Source organism: Penicillium hispanicum (assembly GCF_028827665.1).
Source record: "Penicillium hispanicum strain IBT 35686 chromosome Unknown utg000002l_segment0_segment0, whole genome shotgun sequence".
NCBI lineage: Eukaryota > Fungi > Ascomycota > Eurotiomycetes > Eurotiales > Aspergillaceae > Penicillium > Penicillium hispanicum.
This window is the reverse complement of record NW_026623194.1, coordinates 614,311-632,158: the sequence shown is the minus strand read 5'-3', so window position 1 is coordinate 632,158 and position 17,848 is coordinate 614,311. Positions and strand designations below refer to the sequence as shown.

General features: G+C 52.8%; 6 protein-coding genes across 6 annotated transcripts; 5 read left to right on the top strand and 1 right to left on the bottom strand.

Moving 5' to 3' along the window:
* Positions 1-853: 853 nt before the first annotated feature.
* Positions 854-2,423, top strand: N7459_002002 (Zn(II)2Cys6 transcription factor domain-containing protein; the record flags this gene model as incomplete). The annotated part of the gene is made up of 2 exons (XM_056941187.1): positions 854-957; positions 1,010-2,423. 2 exons carry the CDS (start codon positions 854-856, stop codon positions 2,421-2,423), a joined length of 1,518 nt encoding a protein of 505 aa, XP_056803042.1.
* Positions 2,424-2,716: 293 nt separating this feature from the next.
* On the bottom strand, positions 2,717-4,228 carry N7459_002001 (putative transcription factor TFIIE complex alpha subunit; the record flags this gene model as incomplete). The annotated part of the gene is made up of 3 exons (XM_056941186.1): positions 2,717-3,896; positions 3,982-4,077; positions 4,134-4,228. The coding sequence occupies 3 exons, from the start codon at positions 4,226-4,228 to the stop codon at positions 2,717-2,719; spliced, it is 1,371 nt and encodes a 456-aa protein (XP_056803041.1).
* Positions 4,229-4,568: 340 nt separating this feature from the next.
* N7459_002000 (pseudouridine synthase PUS2) lies at positions 4,569-6,690 on the top strand (the record flags this gene model as incomplete). The annotated part of the gene is made up of 3 exons (XM_056941185.1): positions 4,569-4,902; positions 4,973-6,395; positions 6,456-6,690. Coding segments are annotated over 3 exons (1,992 nt in total), but the record flags the coding sequence as incomplete, so codon positions are not given.
* A 696-nt stretch (positions 6,691-7,386) lies between these two features.
* Positions 7,387-8,346, top strand: N7459_001999 (NAD-dependent epimerase/dehydratase family protein; the record flags this gene model as incomplete). Its single annotated transcript, XM_056941184.1, has 1 exon — positions 7,387-8,346. One exon carries the CDS (start codon positions 7,387-7,389, stop codon positions 8,344-8,346), a length of 960 nt encoding a protein of 319 aa, XP_056803039.1.
* An 814-nt stretch (positions 8,347-9,160) lies between these two features.
* Positions 9,161-10,670, top strand: N7459_001998 (uncharacterized protein; the record flags this gene model as incomplete). The annotated part of the gene is made up of 5 exons (XM_056941183.1): positions 9,161-9,501; positions 9,550-9,660; positions 9,713-10,001; positions 10,054-10,125; positions 10,194-10,670. 5 exons carry the CDS (start codon positions 9,161-9,163, stop codon positions 10,668-10,670), a joined length of 1,290 nt encoding a protein of 429 aa, XP_056803038.1.
* A 566-nt stretch (positions 10,671-11,236) lies between these two features.
* N7459_001997 (uncharacterized protein) lies at positions 11,237-17,437 on the top strand (the record flags this gene model as incomplete). The annotated part of the gene is made up of 1 exon (XM_056941182.1): positions 11,237-17,437. One exon carries the CDS (start codon positions 11,237-11,239, stop codon positions 17,435-17,437), a length of 6,201 nt encoding a protein of 2,066 aa, XP_056803037.1.
* Positions 17,438-17,848: the final 411 nt, after the last annotated feature.

Genomic DNA, 17,848 nt, shown 5'->3' with positions numbered 1-17,848 from the left:
TGCTACGGAGAATTCCTAGCCAATAAATGGAAAGGAAGTATCCAGGACGTCGTACTTGATCGAGTGATCTATGAGACCAGGTAGATATTTGATGGCCAGTGTACTTGTCAAGGCCCAAATCGCCTCCAAGTTCTCGAGTACATAACCAAGTCGTGGTATCGGCGAGTCCGACATGAGACGACGCAACTGGATACTCCCTGACTCGCCGATTTAGACTCATTACATATTGGATCCTTGGCACGGCATTTAACTGGGACGATCATTGTTATTAAGCGGGTTCTTGACTCGAGTTGGAACATTCTGCCCGGCTTGATTCTTGTTTCTGGTGAGACCTTTGTTAGCGTGAGCCAAAACCACGCCTTCTTTTCTGCTCAATCTTTATTTCGAGGATCCGCCCTATGTCCCGCATATCGCCCAGCCGAGTACGCAATAACCGAACACATTGTCCATTGGGGGAGAAGCGTGAGTTGAGGCGTCTCGAAAGGTCGCCGCCTCCTGGAGACTGAAGGACCCGCTCGGAACGAGCGGCGACTCGCCAACTTTTTGCATCTCACAAGGCGTACTGCGACCCGATGCAATTGGGATAATGGCTCCGACTTGCCGCGTACATTCGCCATATACTTGGATATGTGTGGATGGTCGATCCTTACCCATCGGCGCTGGTCTTAGTCGCCTTTTGAGTGGCGGAGAGGAGAGAATTGTTCTTCAGCCGCAAGGCTTGAATCTCGGACCCCACGAGGCTGCGCGATACGCCGGGCTCCAGACATTCCTGCCCATACCATAAACTTGACTGAGTCTCCTGCTCGTGGCGAGAGATGTGTGATAACTAGTCAACGATTGTGACCAGTCCACTATGACAGAGAAGAAGGTCCCAGGTCGAATCACGAAGCCGTCGCCGTCGCCGTCGCCCGATTCCAAGGGCCTGCAGCGGGTCCGCACAGGATGTCTGACTTGCCGGTGAGTCGAAGACCTGGACACTGATATGGACGGGCCCTGACGACGGAGATAGAGCACGGAAGATCAAATGCGATGAGCTTCATCCACGATGCATGCGATGCATCTCTAGCGGTCGCATCTGTGCGGGCTACGCGGACCGCTCCCAGTCCAGTCCAAGCTTGCCTCGTCCACCAACGAAGGACAGCGTCGATCACCTTGATCTGACCGTTATCAACGCATGGAAACCGAATACCAGCCCGGTTAACTCGATGCCCATGGCCCGAAGCTCCTGGACGGAGATCGTCTCGCATTTGGGCGCCCTGCAACCGACCGCCACGCACACGGCCATCTCCCTGACTTCCTTGTACGAGCAGTTCAGAGAGACCAACCTGCAGGCCCATCTGCCCTACGATCAATTCTACCCGACTTTTCATTCCAACAAGGCCGCAAAGGAACTGCGAGCCCTTGGCCCTGACCAAACCGACGCCATCCTCGTCACCTCGATCATGCTCACCTGCGTCGAGTTTGTCCGGAATGACGTCGAAGCAGCCATCCGGCATATGACGCACGGGATTAACATCTTGAACGCCTCGCCCACGCCCAATATCCAGCTGGCCAGGCTATACCGACGACTGAGTCTGGTTCCTTTCTTTACAGCCCACTATACCTGGGAACTCCCGCTGGTCGCCGACGAAGCGACGCCTCTGCCGGCCGCGTCATTTGAATCCTACGAGCAAGTCCACGAAACCATCGACATAATCGCCTACAACACGACGAAACTAGCGCGGTTCCGCGACGAGTACATCGACTCTCAGAACCGCGGGAAGTCCCCCAATATCAAAAAATGGCCCCATTTCATCCTGGAACGCCAGCGGCTTTGCAGGGCCTCTTTGATCACCTTCGCGATCGAATTCGCCGCCTGCCGCGCGAAGCGAAGCCCCCGGAACGCCCGCGAGGAGTACCTGGTCGACCTCATCGAGATGCGCTGGCTGGTGGCACGCATGTGGACGGACTGCTGCCTCCAGCACCCGACCGCGTACCGGGCATACGGGGAGGATTTCCGGCGCATCCTCGAGCTCGGCCGCAACAACGATGTGCGCGCGCGTGCGAGCGGCGCGCAAGCATCGCCGCTCTCCAAGTCGCCGGACATGCTGTTTGAACTGGGCTATGTGCCGCAGCTGTATTTCGTGGTGCTCGCGTGCCGGGAGCTGCCGGTTCGATTGGAGGCTCTGGACTTGATGCAGCGGACTTGTCAGCACACCAGGGAGATCTTGTGGGATACGCGGGAGATGCTGCAGACTTCCAAGACTTATATCGAGCGCGAGCATGGTGCCAGCCTCGAGGTGCTGCGGGAAATGAGCCAAAGTGAGCGGGCGGCCCCGGCTGCGCTTCGACACTATCGATTGATGTACTTTCACGATCGCAGTGGATCGGGCCAGTCCGAGAGCAGGTGTCCTAAATTGGACTTGAAACATCTCCTGGACTGATCGGCGTCGCTGGGAGGATACTGGCTAAGACCTACCTTCGTGCTGGACACGGGGAAGAGCTCCTTCTGGTAGGTGTTGATAAGTCTATTCAAACGGAGGGAAAGTGAGGCTTTGGCATGCGGGTCTGAGCAATTGCAGACAATATTCGAGCATGGCGGTGGAATTTAATCACGTTGCATAATTTTCATTTTAGTACATAGTCGGGCGCCAGCGCCCATGTCCTGGTCAAGACGACCAGCTTTTGATCTAAATTTTCAACTTCTTTTTGAGACAGCGAGTTTTAAGACTGTCCATCATACATCCTCAAATTCCTCCTCATCTTCATCGGATTCTTCCTCCTGTTTCACCCCGGGTTCGATCTTCACATCGGTTTCTGATTTGATGGCCGGTTCGGGGTTGATCCCGGGCTCGACCTTGATCTTCTTTGCCGCGGGTCCCTCATCAGCGGGAGTGGAAGGTGTGCCGATTGAAGATGGGGCTGCGCTAGATGCCGTGTCATGTTCTCGCTTGAGACCAGCAATTCCGGGCGAAGGAGTGGGCACACTTGTAGGACCGGGCCCTGTGGCAGGGGTACCAGGTCCACTTGCGCCCGAGACGCCAACGTCTTCGAATTGCTCATCGAATTCATCCGAGTCTTCGTCGGCACTGCTTGCGTCTTCTTGGGCTTGGAGAGCCTTCTCCCTCTCCATCTCGGCATAGTAAGCGGCGACCTTGTCGTCGAGTGCATCTATGTCGGGCTTTTGGTCTTCGTCTCCAAGCTCCGATTTCACAGGCAATCCCGCTTCGTTCTTGGCCTGGGCAGCGGCCGCCGTAGCGGAGTTGACAGTAGAATGGGTGTGCCACACTGGCAGGGCATTTTGCTTCTCTACGGCAGCCTTCCGAGCAGCCTCTTCGGCTTGCTCTGCGGCACTCTTCTCTGCGGTGGATGTAAGGGAGATCTCCAAGGCAGCGGAGTCCGTCTTCAGGTTGCCACGGGTAATGTCCTGGTGTTTGGGAGGAACAGGGATGGCAGCACGGACCGGGTGTGTATGCTGGTTGCGGGCGATGTCGACCTTGTGGTCCCAAGCAGTGTCAAAGTCATTGGGCGGAATTTCCACAGTGTCGATCTGTTTCAACAATTTGAGCATTTTGTCCAATTGGGCCATGAGCTTGCTATTCTTCTCATGGCCAGTTCGGTCAATTCCTTCCGCGCCTTTGACATCTTCTGTGCGCTCCAAGATGGCACCGCAGTTCTGACACTCGAATCCTTCCTCGGAAACCAGACTGAGAACATCCAGTTCGGTCCACTCGGCCTTACACCGGAGGCAGATGTACTCCTTGCGCTCTTCGCTCGGGGTGTACTGCGCCTTGATGGTCGACGTCAACTTCGAGACTTTGTATTTGATGGCGTCGACGACCGGGTGGAGGGGAATGTAGTAGTATTCGCGGTTCACGGGGCGCGTCGATCCGTCGCGAATCTCAGCTCGCGTGCTCCTATATTGTAGCAAGAACCCTTTCATGTCAGCCGGTGTTTCACGATAGGTCCAGCGTCAGCAAACGCAGTCAGCGCGAGCCATACACTGCGATCAGGCGGTCCTCCCGCAGCCGGGCACACAGCTTGCGCAGATCCTTCTGCTGCATTCCCATTAAGAATGCCAGATCCTCGGCATGGAGACTATGGCGAGATCAGTCAACTGAGACAGCTTTCAATTCCTTCGCAGGGCATCGTACACCGAGTGCAGGAAAAGCGCATCCACGACAAGGATGTGACGAGTTTCGTAGAAGGCGCGCACCACGCTTCGAATGAGAGTATTGGCGAGATCCATTCTTGCGATCAAGCTTCGCAGGAGATTGGATGTGAAGAGGTTGGGCGTGGTCGGTGTTTTAGAGAGCGGCGGATCGGAAGACGGAGCTTCTGGTGGATTGTTCAAAGGCGGAAAAAAGCTGTCATCTTCCAATGGTGTGGCGGGTTGGGAGGACTATATATGAGGGGAAACACGCGCGAGATAGCGCAGGGCAAGCGCCAGGCCTGGTGAATGCGAAGAACAGAAGTGAATGCGACTGTGGCGAGAGCTCCAAGTCACATGAAAGAGCTTCTTGCTGCCTGAGGTGGCTGCGTCTCGATTGGGGCTAGCGTGGCACTAACCATTCCCGAACTGGTGTCAGCTATCATCAAAAAACCTCCGCGGCGTCGCATCGCCAGAGCGACTTGGTTTTTGCGAGACTTTCGAGTTCATGCGTGCCTCCGTTCTTTGGAAGCGCAACTTGCCTGGGATTACTGCTCCTCTCAGACTCCCAGAAAGCGCCCCGTTTTCCCGTGAATCCCGCAACACCTCTGCTAATTGGAACCACCCTCTTCTTCGATCTATTTGGATCAAGGCCGACCCGCGCCCCAGACTATCCGAGATCTTCACCCGCACTCCATGGCCGACAACACAGGAAGAGCTGAAGGAGGTGGTAGAAGGCGTAAGAACCGAGATATGGGACGGGCAGAATGGAGGTATGTTCCGCAAGTTCCGACCACCAGGCGTTATCGTCCGCGGCTAACCAAGGAAGTCGGCAAGCGATAGACAAGCGTGAACGCATGGAGCGAAAGGCGGAGGCCAAGCGACGCAAGATTGAAAATGGCGAGGCCGTCCAAGCTCCGATCTATGCGACCGAGTTCTCCAAGGAAGAGATCGCCAATGAAGAGCGTCGGCCGAAGAAAAAGGTCGCTGTTTTGCTAGGATACTCCGGTACGGGCTACTTTGGGATGCAATTCAACGAGAAACAGAAAACCATTGAGGGTGACCTCTTCGCTGCCTTTGTTGCGGCTGGGGCGATCTCCAAGGCGAATGCGACGGATCCGAAGAAATCATCCTTTGTGCGCTGCGCACGCACAGACAAGGGCGTTCATGCGGCAGGGAATGTGGTGTCGCTGAAGATGATAGTGGAGGATGATGATATTGTCCAGAAGATCAACGAAAAGCTCAGCCCGCAAATTCGCGTTTGGGGTTTCGAGCCGACCACCAGCGGCTTCAGCTGCTATCAGCTTTGTGACTCCCGAGTCTACGAGTATCTGATGCCCACCCACTGTCTGCTTCCTCCACACCCAAGTACCTACATGGGGCGAAAGATTGTGGAGCTCGCAGAGAAAGCAGGTGACCTGGATGCTGTCAAAGCAAGACAGGAGATGGTTGCTGGATGGTGGGAGGAAGTCGATGAGAAATTTATCAAGCCAATCTTGGCAGATGTCCCGGAGGACATTCGAACGATTGTTGAGAAATCTCTCTTTATGGACGCCGACCAAACAAACCCATCCGCTGATGAGGAAGAACGATCGGATGCCGTGCCCGAGAAGAGCGCAGACGCGTCCACGGAGCAACAGCCCTCTACTATTGGACCGTCGGTGACAGAGCAGCCAGACGACAAGAAACCTTTTGAGCTAGATCCTCGCCAGCAGTTGATTCGCGACACTATCAAGGCTGTTAAAAATGCCTACATGGCTGCTAAGCGCTCGTATCGGGTTCCTGCCTCGCGCGTCTCCCAGCTGCAAGAATGTCTGAGTCTTTACGAAGGCACCAAGAACTTCCATAACTATACTATTCAGAAGACATACAAGGATCCCTCTGCGAAGCGGCACATCAAGTCTTTCAAAGTGAACCCGACCCCCATTCTTATCAATGGCACGGAATGGCTCAGCTTGAAGGTTCACGGCCAGAGCTTCATGATGCACCAGATTCGCAAGATGGTCGCAATGGCGACTCTGGTCGTTCGCAGCGGATGTCCCCCAAGCCGCATCACCGATACCTATGGACCGGCCCGCATTGCCATTCCGAAGGCTCCCGGTCTCGGTCTCCTTCTGGAACGTCCTATCTTCGAGACTTACAATGCCAAGGCACAGGGCCTGGGTCGTAACCCTGTGAGCTTTGATGCATATACAAAAGAGATGGAGGAGTTCAAACAGCGAGAGATCTACGATCGCATTTTTCGGGAAGAAGAACAGACTGCAGCGTAAGATACCACCCGTCTTTCTAATATCCAGTTTATCGTATAACTCACGATCTTCTGCAGGTTTGGTCCATTTTTTAACCACATTGACCATTATCCTATGGACCACTTCCTCTACCTCACCTCCGGCGGCATTGAAGCCGCTGAACTCCATCAAGGGTCTGCTGCCGCCCCGCAGAGCTCAAAGACATCGTCCAGTAAGCAGGCAGACAAATCGCAGCGGGATGTGCTTGCTGCGGTCGAGGGCGAGTCGGAAGATGAACAGGGCGCTCAGAAGGGCAGCGAAGAGGGCAATTGATCCAATCCTAGGGGAACATGCGTGTTAGAATCCCATCAATGGCATTGGCAATGACATTAGGATATGCTCGATAAGCGCACCACAGCGCTACTTAGCTGCCATCATTATGAAATAGAATCAAACGACTGAACCAGACCGCGTTTTGCCACTGTCCCAACCATACGCCCGTAGTTGTTCAACACCCATATAATATTCAGAGAAAACGCGGCGTTGGCAGCCATAGACCGCCATCCACTGCCGAACTCTTTCTTTCTTTCACCATTCGAATCGCGGGGCCGAACTGTGGATGTTCAGCCTTGGAAGCTGAGAATTATCAATCTGCCTCGTAATCTCCTTTATGTCCGGTGGGTCGCCGGCTTTAAGACGATCTCCGGGCAGATTCTGGTCTGGCTTGGCCCCCAATGCAGCTATGGGCCGAACCCCAGTTTTCAGCCTTCCACTCACTCCACTCTTCAATTGATAATATCCACGGACATTGGCAGCGACAATCGCCGACTGACAAATCCAGGTAGCATTCACACCTGCACGGGATTGAAGCGAAAGCAATACAATGATCGGCTCGGAAAGATATATACTTGAGTCGTGTCGACTAGCAGACGCAAACACATCTTGAAGAACTCAAGCGTTCCTACCTCGCCCCACCTACATATACCTCAACCAGCAAACCAGCTGTGAACATCTTCACGATCACCGACTATGCCAAACATTCTGATCCTCGGTGGCTCCGGATACCTGGGTCTCACTCTAGCAAGATCGCTTCTCCAGGCGGGAACCTACACAGTCTGGGGCACTGCACGCACCGCCGAAAAGGCGAAGCTTCTTCTGGCCAACGAAATCACCCCCATTGAAGATGACATCACCGACCCTGCGAAGCTCAGCGCCATCATCATCGACAACGCCATCAATGTCGTGGTGGACACGACCTCTGCGTACCAGCAGGCCGACAAGATCCTCAGCGGCGTGATCCAAGCGGCGACTACGCGCGAGAAAGCCTTGGCCGAAGAGCGCATGGTCGGCCCCAAGCTGGGATTTGTTTACACCTCCGGCGCCTGGGTTTACGGCTCACCCGCGAAGCGTGTCAATGACCTCTCTCCCGTCGGCAGCAAGTCGTCTCAGGGTAACCCGGCGACGGTGGTTGCCTGGCGGCCTGCCCATGAGCAGGCTATCCTGGCTGCGCGGGACAAGCTCGATGTGGCGATTATGCGACCTCATACCATCTACGGACGTGCCTCCTGGGTCTTTGGGACCTGGTGGGGTCAAGTGGCCGAGGCCGCGAAGTCCGGCGGCTCTTCGCCCGTGCAGGTACCGGCTGATGTCGGGAGTCGGACTGGCGTCGTTCATGTCGACGATGTGGCTGCGGGCTTCCATGCTGCGATTGACCGTCTCGATGGCCGGCTGGGCTCCTGGCCAGTGTTTGATCTGTTGACGGAGACTGTGTCGGTGGGGGAGATTATAGAAGCGGCCAAAGCTGCTCTGGGCGTGACGGCTCCTGTGGAGTACACTGGTACTCAGGGCAATCCGTTCTTTGAGGCGCTGGCCCTGGTCAGCAAGTCAGACGGCTCCCGCGCAAAGACCGCGCTGGGATGGGAGGCAAAGCGCACGGAATTTTTGATGAACATGCCCACCTATATCAAGGCGTGGCAAGCTTCTCAGTAGAGAGCCTCAATGTTGGTTGTGGAATTTTACTCTATGAACGGCCCTCGCCGGTGGATAAACTATATGTAATTATTTGCTGCTAGATACTATCGACTTCAATAAAAATTGCGCATTGCGGCTGCTTCAAAGGCTTTCCGGTTCACTTGCGTAAAAGCCTCCTGGAAACCAACCTTAGCTCCTCCATGATGACTTGTCGATATGATTAATGTGATGTTTTTCATGCTTGCCAGTCGATACTCGTGGTTCATCCACAGTGCATAGATCAATGCATCCTCATTCCCCACCAGTATTAGGTAGCCTGGAGCTGCCTTTCCAAAGCACTGGCCGCTCTTAGATTTCTAGTAAATGACAGGATTGCGCATATTTACCTCGTTGTTTCTTCACAAAGGGTGATTGATGCATTGGACGTCGCGTCAATGAAGATCTTTGCGTATCCCCCTTTATCTTGGATCCATGGAGCGGCAGAGTCGATAGACATATTTTTGGACACTCAAAGACAACTCGCGCCTCGCTTCGAGCATCGTAAGCCACTTGAGAACCCGGTGCATTCGTGTCCGCGGAAAGGCTTCTTTGATAGGCTAGCCATGGAAACTTCTTTGATCGTGAAAAATAGTAACTTGACAACTTTTTATCTGTCTTTGTCTGCGCTTTCGGTCCACGTAGTGACTATTTCATAAATGCCATATGCCATTTGAAGCTCTGAAAGATCGAGACATTTTTCATTCCCCAGCGGAGACGTCGGGGCTTTTCATATCGGAGACCATTTTCTTGTCCGATTCCACTTCTACCGTGCTCAAAAAAAACGTCTTTCAAAATGCCTCGACGAAATATCAACCGGCCGAAGCCTTCTCGCACCCCGAGTCCTGCGATCAGAGATTCGCCTTCTACCCGAGTCACCAAATCCACCGCCAAAAGAAAGCCGCGCCAGCGTATTGTGGAGAAGGCAGGACAGCTCTCTTCCGTGCTGCCCTCTAACTCTCAACCAGAGAAGGAAAAGCCGAAGTTGGACCTTGATCATTCATATGTAGGAGAGATCGCCGTCTCTCCCAAGCCGCCCAAGCCTCCGCGTCATCCCAGGTGGAAGCATGAAGGGGAACCACTGTACGACAATCTCCCTGAAGGATGGACTGATTCCGAGCCAGATTTGAGTGAAGAGTAAGTGCACCACTGATGAGACGCTCTCGGAGTTTAACGCATTTCTAGCGACCTGGAGGGCCAGATTGAGAGATGCAAGGAAAGAATCGAAGACAATATCAACGTCGCAACTTTTCAGATCAGGTTGGGATACTTTGAAGGAAAGAAGGAACTACGAGAGTATGGCACCGAAATACGGGACTGGCGAGATCAGAGCTGATTCTCCAAACAGTCAAATGATCGCCTCAGAGCCCGAGGGACTAAGCCTCCCCGTTGTTGAGCGTCTTCATAGTCTCAAGAGAATACAACAGGGCCTGGAAAGGAAAGACAAGTATGGAGAGCTGTGCAATGTCAATTCTATCATCGACGCATATAGGTCGGGCGCACTGGGTTGGAATCCAGGGCTGGTCACCTACTGGACCGAGGGCCGGCAAATCTGTCAGCCGCGATCCTTTGACTGGAAAGAATTCGACCAGATTAAGAAGGAGGTAGACAATGAACGGTCATGGTGGATTGAAGGGGTATGCTCTGCCAGATGTATTGTGAGAGAAGATGCTGACTTGGATGGTATAGCTTCATGGGCCTGGGCCATTGTATAAGTGTGCCAAGTTCTCACTGCCGACCGACAATCATTTCATGCACTGGGTGAGAATACCCAAGCTATTATCCTCACGCGAGAGACATTCTAACCGCCTATTTTTTGACAATATCAGAAAAAGCTGAATATTCGGCTCCCGGGGACGAACACTACGGGCACTCTGGAGATGATGGAAGACAGCGGAGCAAGCATGATGACGATCTATGAAGACGACATCCGATCACTTCTCGTGCCTAAACCGGCGGCGATTCCCGACACCATGATTATCGGCGTTCTGGATTTCGTAACCAGCAGTGGAGCCATGGAAACGCCTGTCATCAAACTTGATGTTCGGTTAAACCATATGGGCACAGACATGATACCTTGGACGACGGTCCAGGTCAGTCTGTTCGAGGGCAAATTCACCGCATATAGTACTCCCAGACTGGGTGGGCCTTTGCTGTATTACATGTTATTCACTGCCACCGCTCCTGATAACAAGGGCCGTGTACTGGTGAGTGATGATAGGAAGGAACTCATAGACATGCTGCCGGATCCGGATCTCAAGGAGGCAGAACTGCCCTTCATGAAGCTTAAGAAATACGGAAACTGATGGAGTGGTGTTGGCCTTGATACCACATTCTTTGGAATTCATGGACGATCTAGAAAACATGGGCGTACAGACATTGGTCTTGGAGGGAGGTATCACTGGGTTCTTCTTGATTTTTTGTTCTCTCTTGTTCTTTTTTTGGGTTTGCGAGTTTTCCGTGTTTCAGTGTCCTAGGTAGACATGAAGCTTTTTAGTCTTAGCCGAAGTAGCTAGGTAGATATTGCCAAATCCAAACCTTTCTCCACTAAAGACGATGTAGCGTGGGGGCCGTGGATGATGGCCAGATTTGATATGGGAGCCACCCGAACAAGCTGTTGTTATGATCAGGCGGCACTATTAGTTATAACTTTCCCGTGATAACTTGACATCGACGGTCACAACGAACTTCCAAGCAGCCTCGATTAATCACAGAGCACAAGCACCCAGTCGGGGCGAAAAAAGGGGTCCCAAGGCAGCAGTGGCGGAGCGACTCACTCCGCTGCGGCTCAACTTCGATTGCATTTGATTTCCCCCGGTGGTTCCCCAACTCCACGTTGTCAATAACCATCCATCTACCACAGAAACGCATCATGTCCTCGTCCGATGAGGGAAATGACACGATTCTCGTGGGCCCGGGTGATGTCCGCGATTTCAACTCCGACAACATCCTGCCGCTGCCCACGCATGATCTCGTCGCGATTCGAGAGTGGTTACAGCCCACGCCATACGACCAGGAGAGGAGTGAATATTCCAGACATCGCGCCTCACATCTGGTGGGCACAGGAAGATGGCTCACATCCTCAGCAACTTATCAACAGTGGCAGGAAGGCGAAGAACATGGCCTTCTATGGATAAAGGGCATTCCGGGGTCGGGAAAGTCAGTCATGGCTGCGTCGATCATCGACCAACTACGCAAAGAAGACGTCCCAGTGCTTCATTTCTTCTTTCGCCAAATCATCGATGCCAACCATCAACCGGTGGCCGCGCTTCGGGACTGGCTGTGTCAAGTTTTGAATTACAGCCCGCCCCTACAGGTCAAATTGAAGAAATATATTGACAACAGACGGTCCATCGAGAGTCTATCCTTTGCCGACCTCTGGAAGGATCTTAAGATGGCATTAGCAGTATTCCCCAAGGCTTATTGTGTCACCGACGCCTTGGATGAGATGGATCAAGGCAATGATGGATTCTTACGCGACTTGGTCGCCCTGGGACAGTGGCGACCGGCCAACGTCAAGGTTTTGATCACCTCGCGTCCGGTCGCGATCGTGGAGAGCTCCTTGCGATCATTCTCCATTCCGCAAATCCGACTGGAAGAGCGACTCGTTGATAGCGATATCGCGGCCTACGTGCAATACAGACTGCGCAACTCACCTGTGCCTCACGACTCCTGGAAGGTCATCGAGGAAGCCATCCCCGGTCGGGCGAATGGCCTCTTCCTATATGCAAAGCTTTCAATGGATGCCTTCGTCGAGCCTGGTGCCGACGCGCGGGAGGTCCTGAAAGCTTTGCCAGCAGACCTCAACGTGATGTATAATGATCTCTTACGGGAGCACGCGAAACGATCCAATGTCCCCGATGAACTTCAGCATCTTGTCTTGCAGTTCGTTACTCATGCTACGCGCCCTCTTCGGCTTCTGGAAATGGCCGAAATGGTCAAGAGTACGTACAGTTCAAGCCGAGTTCACAGTCTCAAAGAGACCAAAGATCTAGTCAGGGCAGCCTGTGGCCCTCTCCTGGAGGTTCTTCCCGATGAGACCGTCTCCGTTGTTCACCATTCATTCACGGAGTTTCTCAAGGGGTATACCCGTTCGGGCGACTCGGATGGGTCGACATACCCCGTACTGCAGGCTGGGCCAACAAATCAACGACTTGTTACTGCTTGTCTAGACTACCTCACTGCCGGCTGCCTCGATAACGTGCCGATAACCCCCAAGAACCGAGGCCGCAGGGATAGTAGCTATGAGTTTTTTCACCCAAAAAAGGAGAGACAAAGCACCCTGCGTCTACAATTTCCTTTTATGGAGTATGCAACGGGAAACTGGTATACACATGCTCGTCGCGCAGCCCTTGCTGGATCAGACATGACCGCTATACATCAAAGGCTTGATAGCTTCCTACAGGACAAGCAGAAGCTCTTGGCCTGGCTAGAAGTTGAATGGCCCAGCCCGTCAATCCAAGGCCTGACCTCACTTCACGTTGCCGCTTGGACCGGCCTCGATCAGTATGCCATACATTTGTTCCAAAAGGAGAAACCTGAAACAGAGGCACGAGACGAACGCGGAAATACACCTCTTTATTGGGCAGCTAGTGCTGGACATGCTGACGCTGCCCGGGTTCTTATTGCCAATGGAGCAGAGCCTGATGCAGAGGGAACTCAAGGCCTGAAGCCGCTACACCAAGCTGCTTCCAACAATCATGCTGCGGTTATCAAGGTCTTGCTTGATGCCGGAGTTGACCCCCTGACTCCCAAAACCAGGGAAACACCGGGAAGATTTTGTGGAAATGCACCAACATCAGTGGGGCATACGCCGCTGATGTACGCGTGCCAAAACGGTCATCTCGAGGCTGTGGCTGCATTCATGCCATTTCTGAAAGATCTTGACGCCTGTCACCGAGCACTGGGCTGGGCAGCGCTGGCAGGCCATGCACCCATCGTGGATCTGATTCTTCAACATCCGGGTGTTGATGTCAATTCAAAGACACTGGGAGACACTCCCCTATTCAAAGCCTGTCGGAGTGGTGACCAGAAGACAATTGAGGTCCTAGTCCGCGCAGGCGCTGACCCAAATATGCACTGTGCAGACGCTGAGGATGAGTATGCTGGTATAGTATGTGTGGGTGTCGGCAATCGCCGCCGGAAGTATTCAGAGCCCAGGGGTTTTACTGCGCTTCATGCGCTTTGCAAAGACTATCGCTCTTCCTCCGGCAAAGCTTCAGCCGAGTGCGTTAAGCTTCTTGTGGACGCTGGGGCGAACGTTCATATGAAAACGGTGGATGGCTCGACGGCGCTTCACTACGCCTGTAAAAACAACATCAACCTGATTAAATCACTGCTGGAAGCAGGTGCAGATCCCACGGCAGAAACTGATGATGGCAACACACCGCTACACACTGATGGGAAAACGGACAAAGAGCTGCTGCCCGTGCTTTTGAGCACTGGAGTTGTCGACATCAACAAGCAGACGAGCAAAGATGGCAAAACTCCGTTGCTATGCCGACTGGCTAGTTACCACACGGAAAGCGCCCTCGCTTTCCTTTCTTACAAGCCCGATGTTCATAAAACGGACTCTGAGGGGAATGGCCCACTTCATCTTGTAATGAACAGCTCTAGTATGAGGAAAGAGAAAGAATCGTTGGTCCAGGCTTTGATATCTGCAGGGGCCAATCCCAATCTGAAGAACCGACAGGGCGATACTCCACTACATTGTGTCCAAGACAATGACAATTTCGTGTCACCTCTCTTCGAAGCGGGCGCAGACATTGAGGCAAAAAACCACAAGGGCCAGACTGCCCTCTTCAAAAACATCAAATGGGATTCAATGAGCAGCTTCAACAAAAAGCCTCAACTTTTCGAACTGCTGCTTGATTCCGGTGCCCAACTTCATACGCGCGACTACAAAGGCCGCACGCTCCTGCATGAATGCTGCCAAACTAACGAGCGGTTCGACCAGCTTGTACGCCTTGGTCTCGATCCTGCTGCCACGGACTATGAAGGAAACACCCCACTTATGGAGGCTGCTAGGAGTGATTCTTCGAACAAGACAGACTTTCTCAAACACCTCGTCTCCTGTGGTTTGGAGGTAGACCAAAAGAATATTCACGGAAGAAGTGTTTTGCATACGCTTTGCTCGCAATCGGGTGACAGAACTCATTTGCCGATGAATGAGCGACCTCTCGATTTCGTTCTCCGAGTTTGCAAAAATGTGGATCCTGTTGATCACCGTGACATCACCCCTTTGCACCTTGCGGCCTCGATATCTGAGGAGTACGTCTTCAAGCTGCTCAATGCTGGCGCAGACCTGTTCAAAGCTACGCGGGATGGCATGACCGCGTTGCATATTGCAGCTCGGGCACGCCAGTCGGGTATTGTCTGTCTTCTCCTGTCCAAACTTAAAGCTCTGGACGAAGAAAAACGCCGCTCATTTATAGACAAGAAAGACAGAAATGGACGAGGAGCTCTACATCATGCCTGTCGCTCTGGTCGTCCTGAAACGGTCCAAGCATTGCTTGAAGCTGGCGCTGATGTCAATCTGTTGGACGAGAAATATTGTTCCCCATTTCAAGCGTGCGCTGAATTCGAGGCGGAGCAGGAGCTGTGGAATGGCTTTATCCACAATTCGTACCATGGACAAGTCCTCAAGGCAGCTGGGGTGGTTCTGGATGAGGAAAAGCGTCCATTCCGCGAAGCGCGCGACCACGCAGAGAAAGTACGTGGCTGGACACAGCTATCTACTGAGCAGGATACAACTCGATTACCTGAGATATTCAACATGCTCGTCTCGCACGGCGCTCATTTGGCTGAGAAAGGCAGTATCATTCCACGGACTTTCGGTGAGGCCATTCGCTCCGGACGTGAGTACACTGTGGACTGTATCACGAGATTGGCGGCGAGCACGCCCGATGCAAAGCCAATTGAATATGCCCAAGATAACGAGGATTACCTCCTGTGCACATGCCGTCTGGAAGCGACAAAGCGTGCATTCAGAAATAGTGGAAAATTCAAAAATCTTGGGGACATTTCAGCGCGCTCGGCCCTGGAAACACGACATCGCTTCATGACCAGATTACTCGCCGGTAGGCAATATGATCTCTTTGAAGAACGAGCCGCTGCCGGAGAGGATCTTGCGGGGGTTACTTGGCAGGGCAAAAGCCTTCTGCATATTCTTGTGGATTGGGGCTTTGATGAGCTCCTAGCTCGTGTTGCAACTCGTGAAGCTGCTGCAAACTTCGACGACCACGAATGGCGTCAAAAAATGGAGAAGGAGTCGCAATGTCGTCGATCGTCAATCCAGCCTCTGATACTGACCGCATGTAACCGCTCATTGCCCAACATGAAGGTTTTGAAAGTACTCGTTGAGATCATTGGCGTTGACATAAACGCGCAGAGAAGTGAATATGTCTATCACCGCAAAGGTTATGAGACTGTGATTTCTAAAGGAGCCCTTCATAAGCTCGCATCTGGGGATAGCTGGTGGCAGGTCGAGAAGGCTCTGCCATACTTGATAGATATGGGGGCTAATTTGGAGCTACGCGATCAGAATGGATTGACTCCCTTACAACTTGCGCTGTGCTGCACAGATTACAAGGGGCCATTCTATAAAGAAGCCGCGAGGATCTTGGTTGAGAGTGGAGCCGATGTCAATGCCACCAACAACGCTGGGCAGACGTGCTTGTCGCTGGCAGTTAATGACTTGGATGCAATCAAACTACTCCTAGCTTATGGCGCCAAAGTCAGCGCAGCGGCCATCTTCTCAGCCATCGACCTGGCGGAGACTGGTACCCTGGAAGTGCTACTCTCCCAAGGTGATTATGCCAATCTGAGGCGGCCGGGTCCCACGAAGCCTCAAGGAACGCACAGGCAACTGAGTCAAACTCAGATTATCGCCTCTGAGATGACTCCCCTCCTTCGCGCCGCGATCAATGACACATCCTCTTTCCGCCGCAAGAAAGAGACCTCCTCTGCCGATCGGAAACGTGTGATGAAAATATTGCTCGAACATGGGGCAGATCCATACGCTTCCTTTCAGCAGCACGTCCAGGTGGCAGGGACCACGTCTCACTCTCCCTTTGAGTCTACAGATGACGAAGAAGATCCAAACCAGAACTGGAAGTCTTATCCTTGCACCGTAATCCACGAGATTTTGAGTGGCGGACATCTTTTCGATCCATTCCTTCAGCTGCCGTCCTTGGATCTTGAATATCGAGACCCCAATGGCTGCACGCTGATCCTCTCCGCGGCCAAAAGACCGCAGAATTGTCAAATTGAGATCGACGCCGCAGGTGGGGAGGAAGCTGTTGCAAAAGATGTGATCCGAGTGCTCCTCAAGCGTGGAGCAGATGCCACCGTACAGGACAACGATGGCCGAACGATTCTTCATCATCTCATCACCAACCGCGCTGTCTCCAGCAGGCTGGACGAGTCGAGCCCCGGGAGCTTGCAAGACCTCATCAAAACTGCTCCCGGTCTCGTACATCAACCCGACCATGTTGGCAATACACCCCTTCATTACGCATTAAGCGAACAAAAATGGGACATTTGTGAGTTGCTGCTTCGAAACGGAGCCGACCCTCTGCAGCCGGACTCCGATGGAAATACAGGACTTCATCACCTGGCAGGAAAAGCCGCAACTGCCGGAAAGGCCAACGATTTGTTGAACCAATTCATGCAAGCGGGCGTGGATATCAACTCGCGGAACAACAAGGGAGATACCCCACTATTCAAGTACGTTCAGCGAGGCTTCTCGTCACGATACGCTTTGCTCGAACTCGAAAAGGGTGACCAAACCAAGGACCCCATTTTCGATCTCTTCAAATCATTGGGGGCAGACTTCTTTGCGCGCAACGATATGGGCTCTTCGCTGCTTCATGAGCTGGCTGCGAAAAAGGTCAGGTCGACCTTTGGTAGAAAGGATGGGGCAGACGGGGTCGTGGCTCGTTTCAAGCTGTTGATGGAGATGGGATTGGATCCGATGGCGGAAGATGCGCGCCAGCGGACCAGTTTGGATGTGGCTGCTGCGTGTGATGGCGAGCATATTCTGAAGTTATTTGAGCGGAAGCCGATGGAATAGATGTGGAATCTCAGTCGGGTCGGTCAAGCAAGGCGCGGGCGCTGGCTTGCGCACCGCAACGCCAGCACATTCGTTTTGAGCATTGAAAGCACTGAGTCCCTGCATTGTGTCTGCGACGTGATTATGATTCGGATGTTATTTATTTATTTATTTTTTTGTTTTCCTTTTTCTGACGTTTTTTGAAAGCCAGATTGACGTTCCATCAAGGGCTATTCTCTATGGCCGCAAAATGAAAGACCAACCAGTCCTGTAAGCTTCTCGCGTCTATCTATTTGTGACATGTGTATTTGAGCATCAGACCATCGGCAAGAAATCCAGAATGCAAATTGGCTCCAGGCTACTTAAGACTGGCTGTGCATTGCAGCAGCTTTGATTGATAGATAAATCAAATACGAAATAGATCTTAAGTTC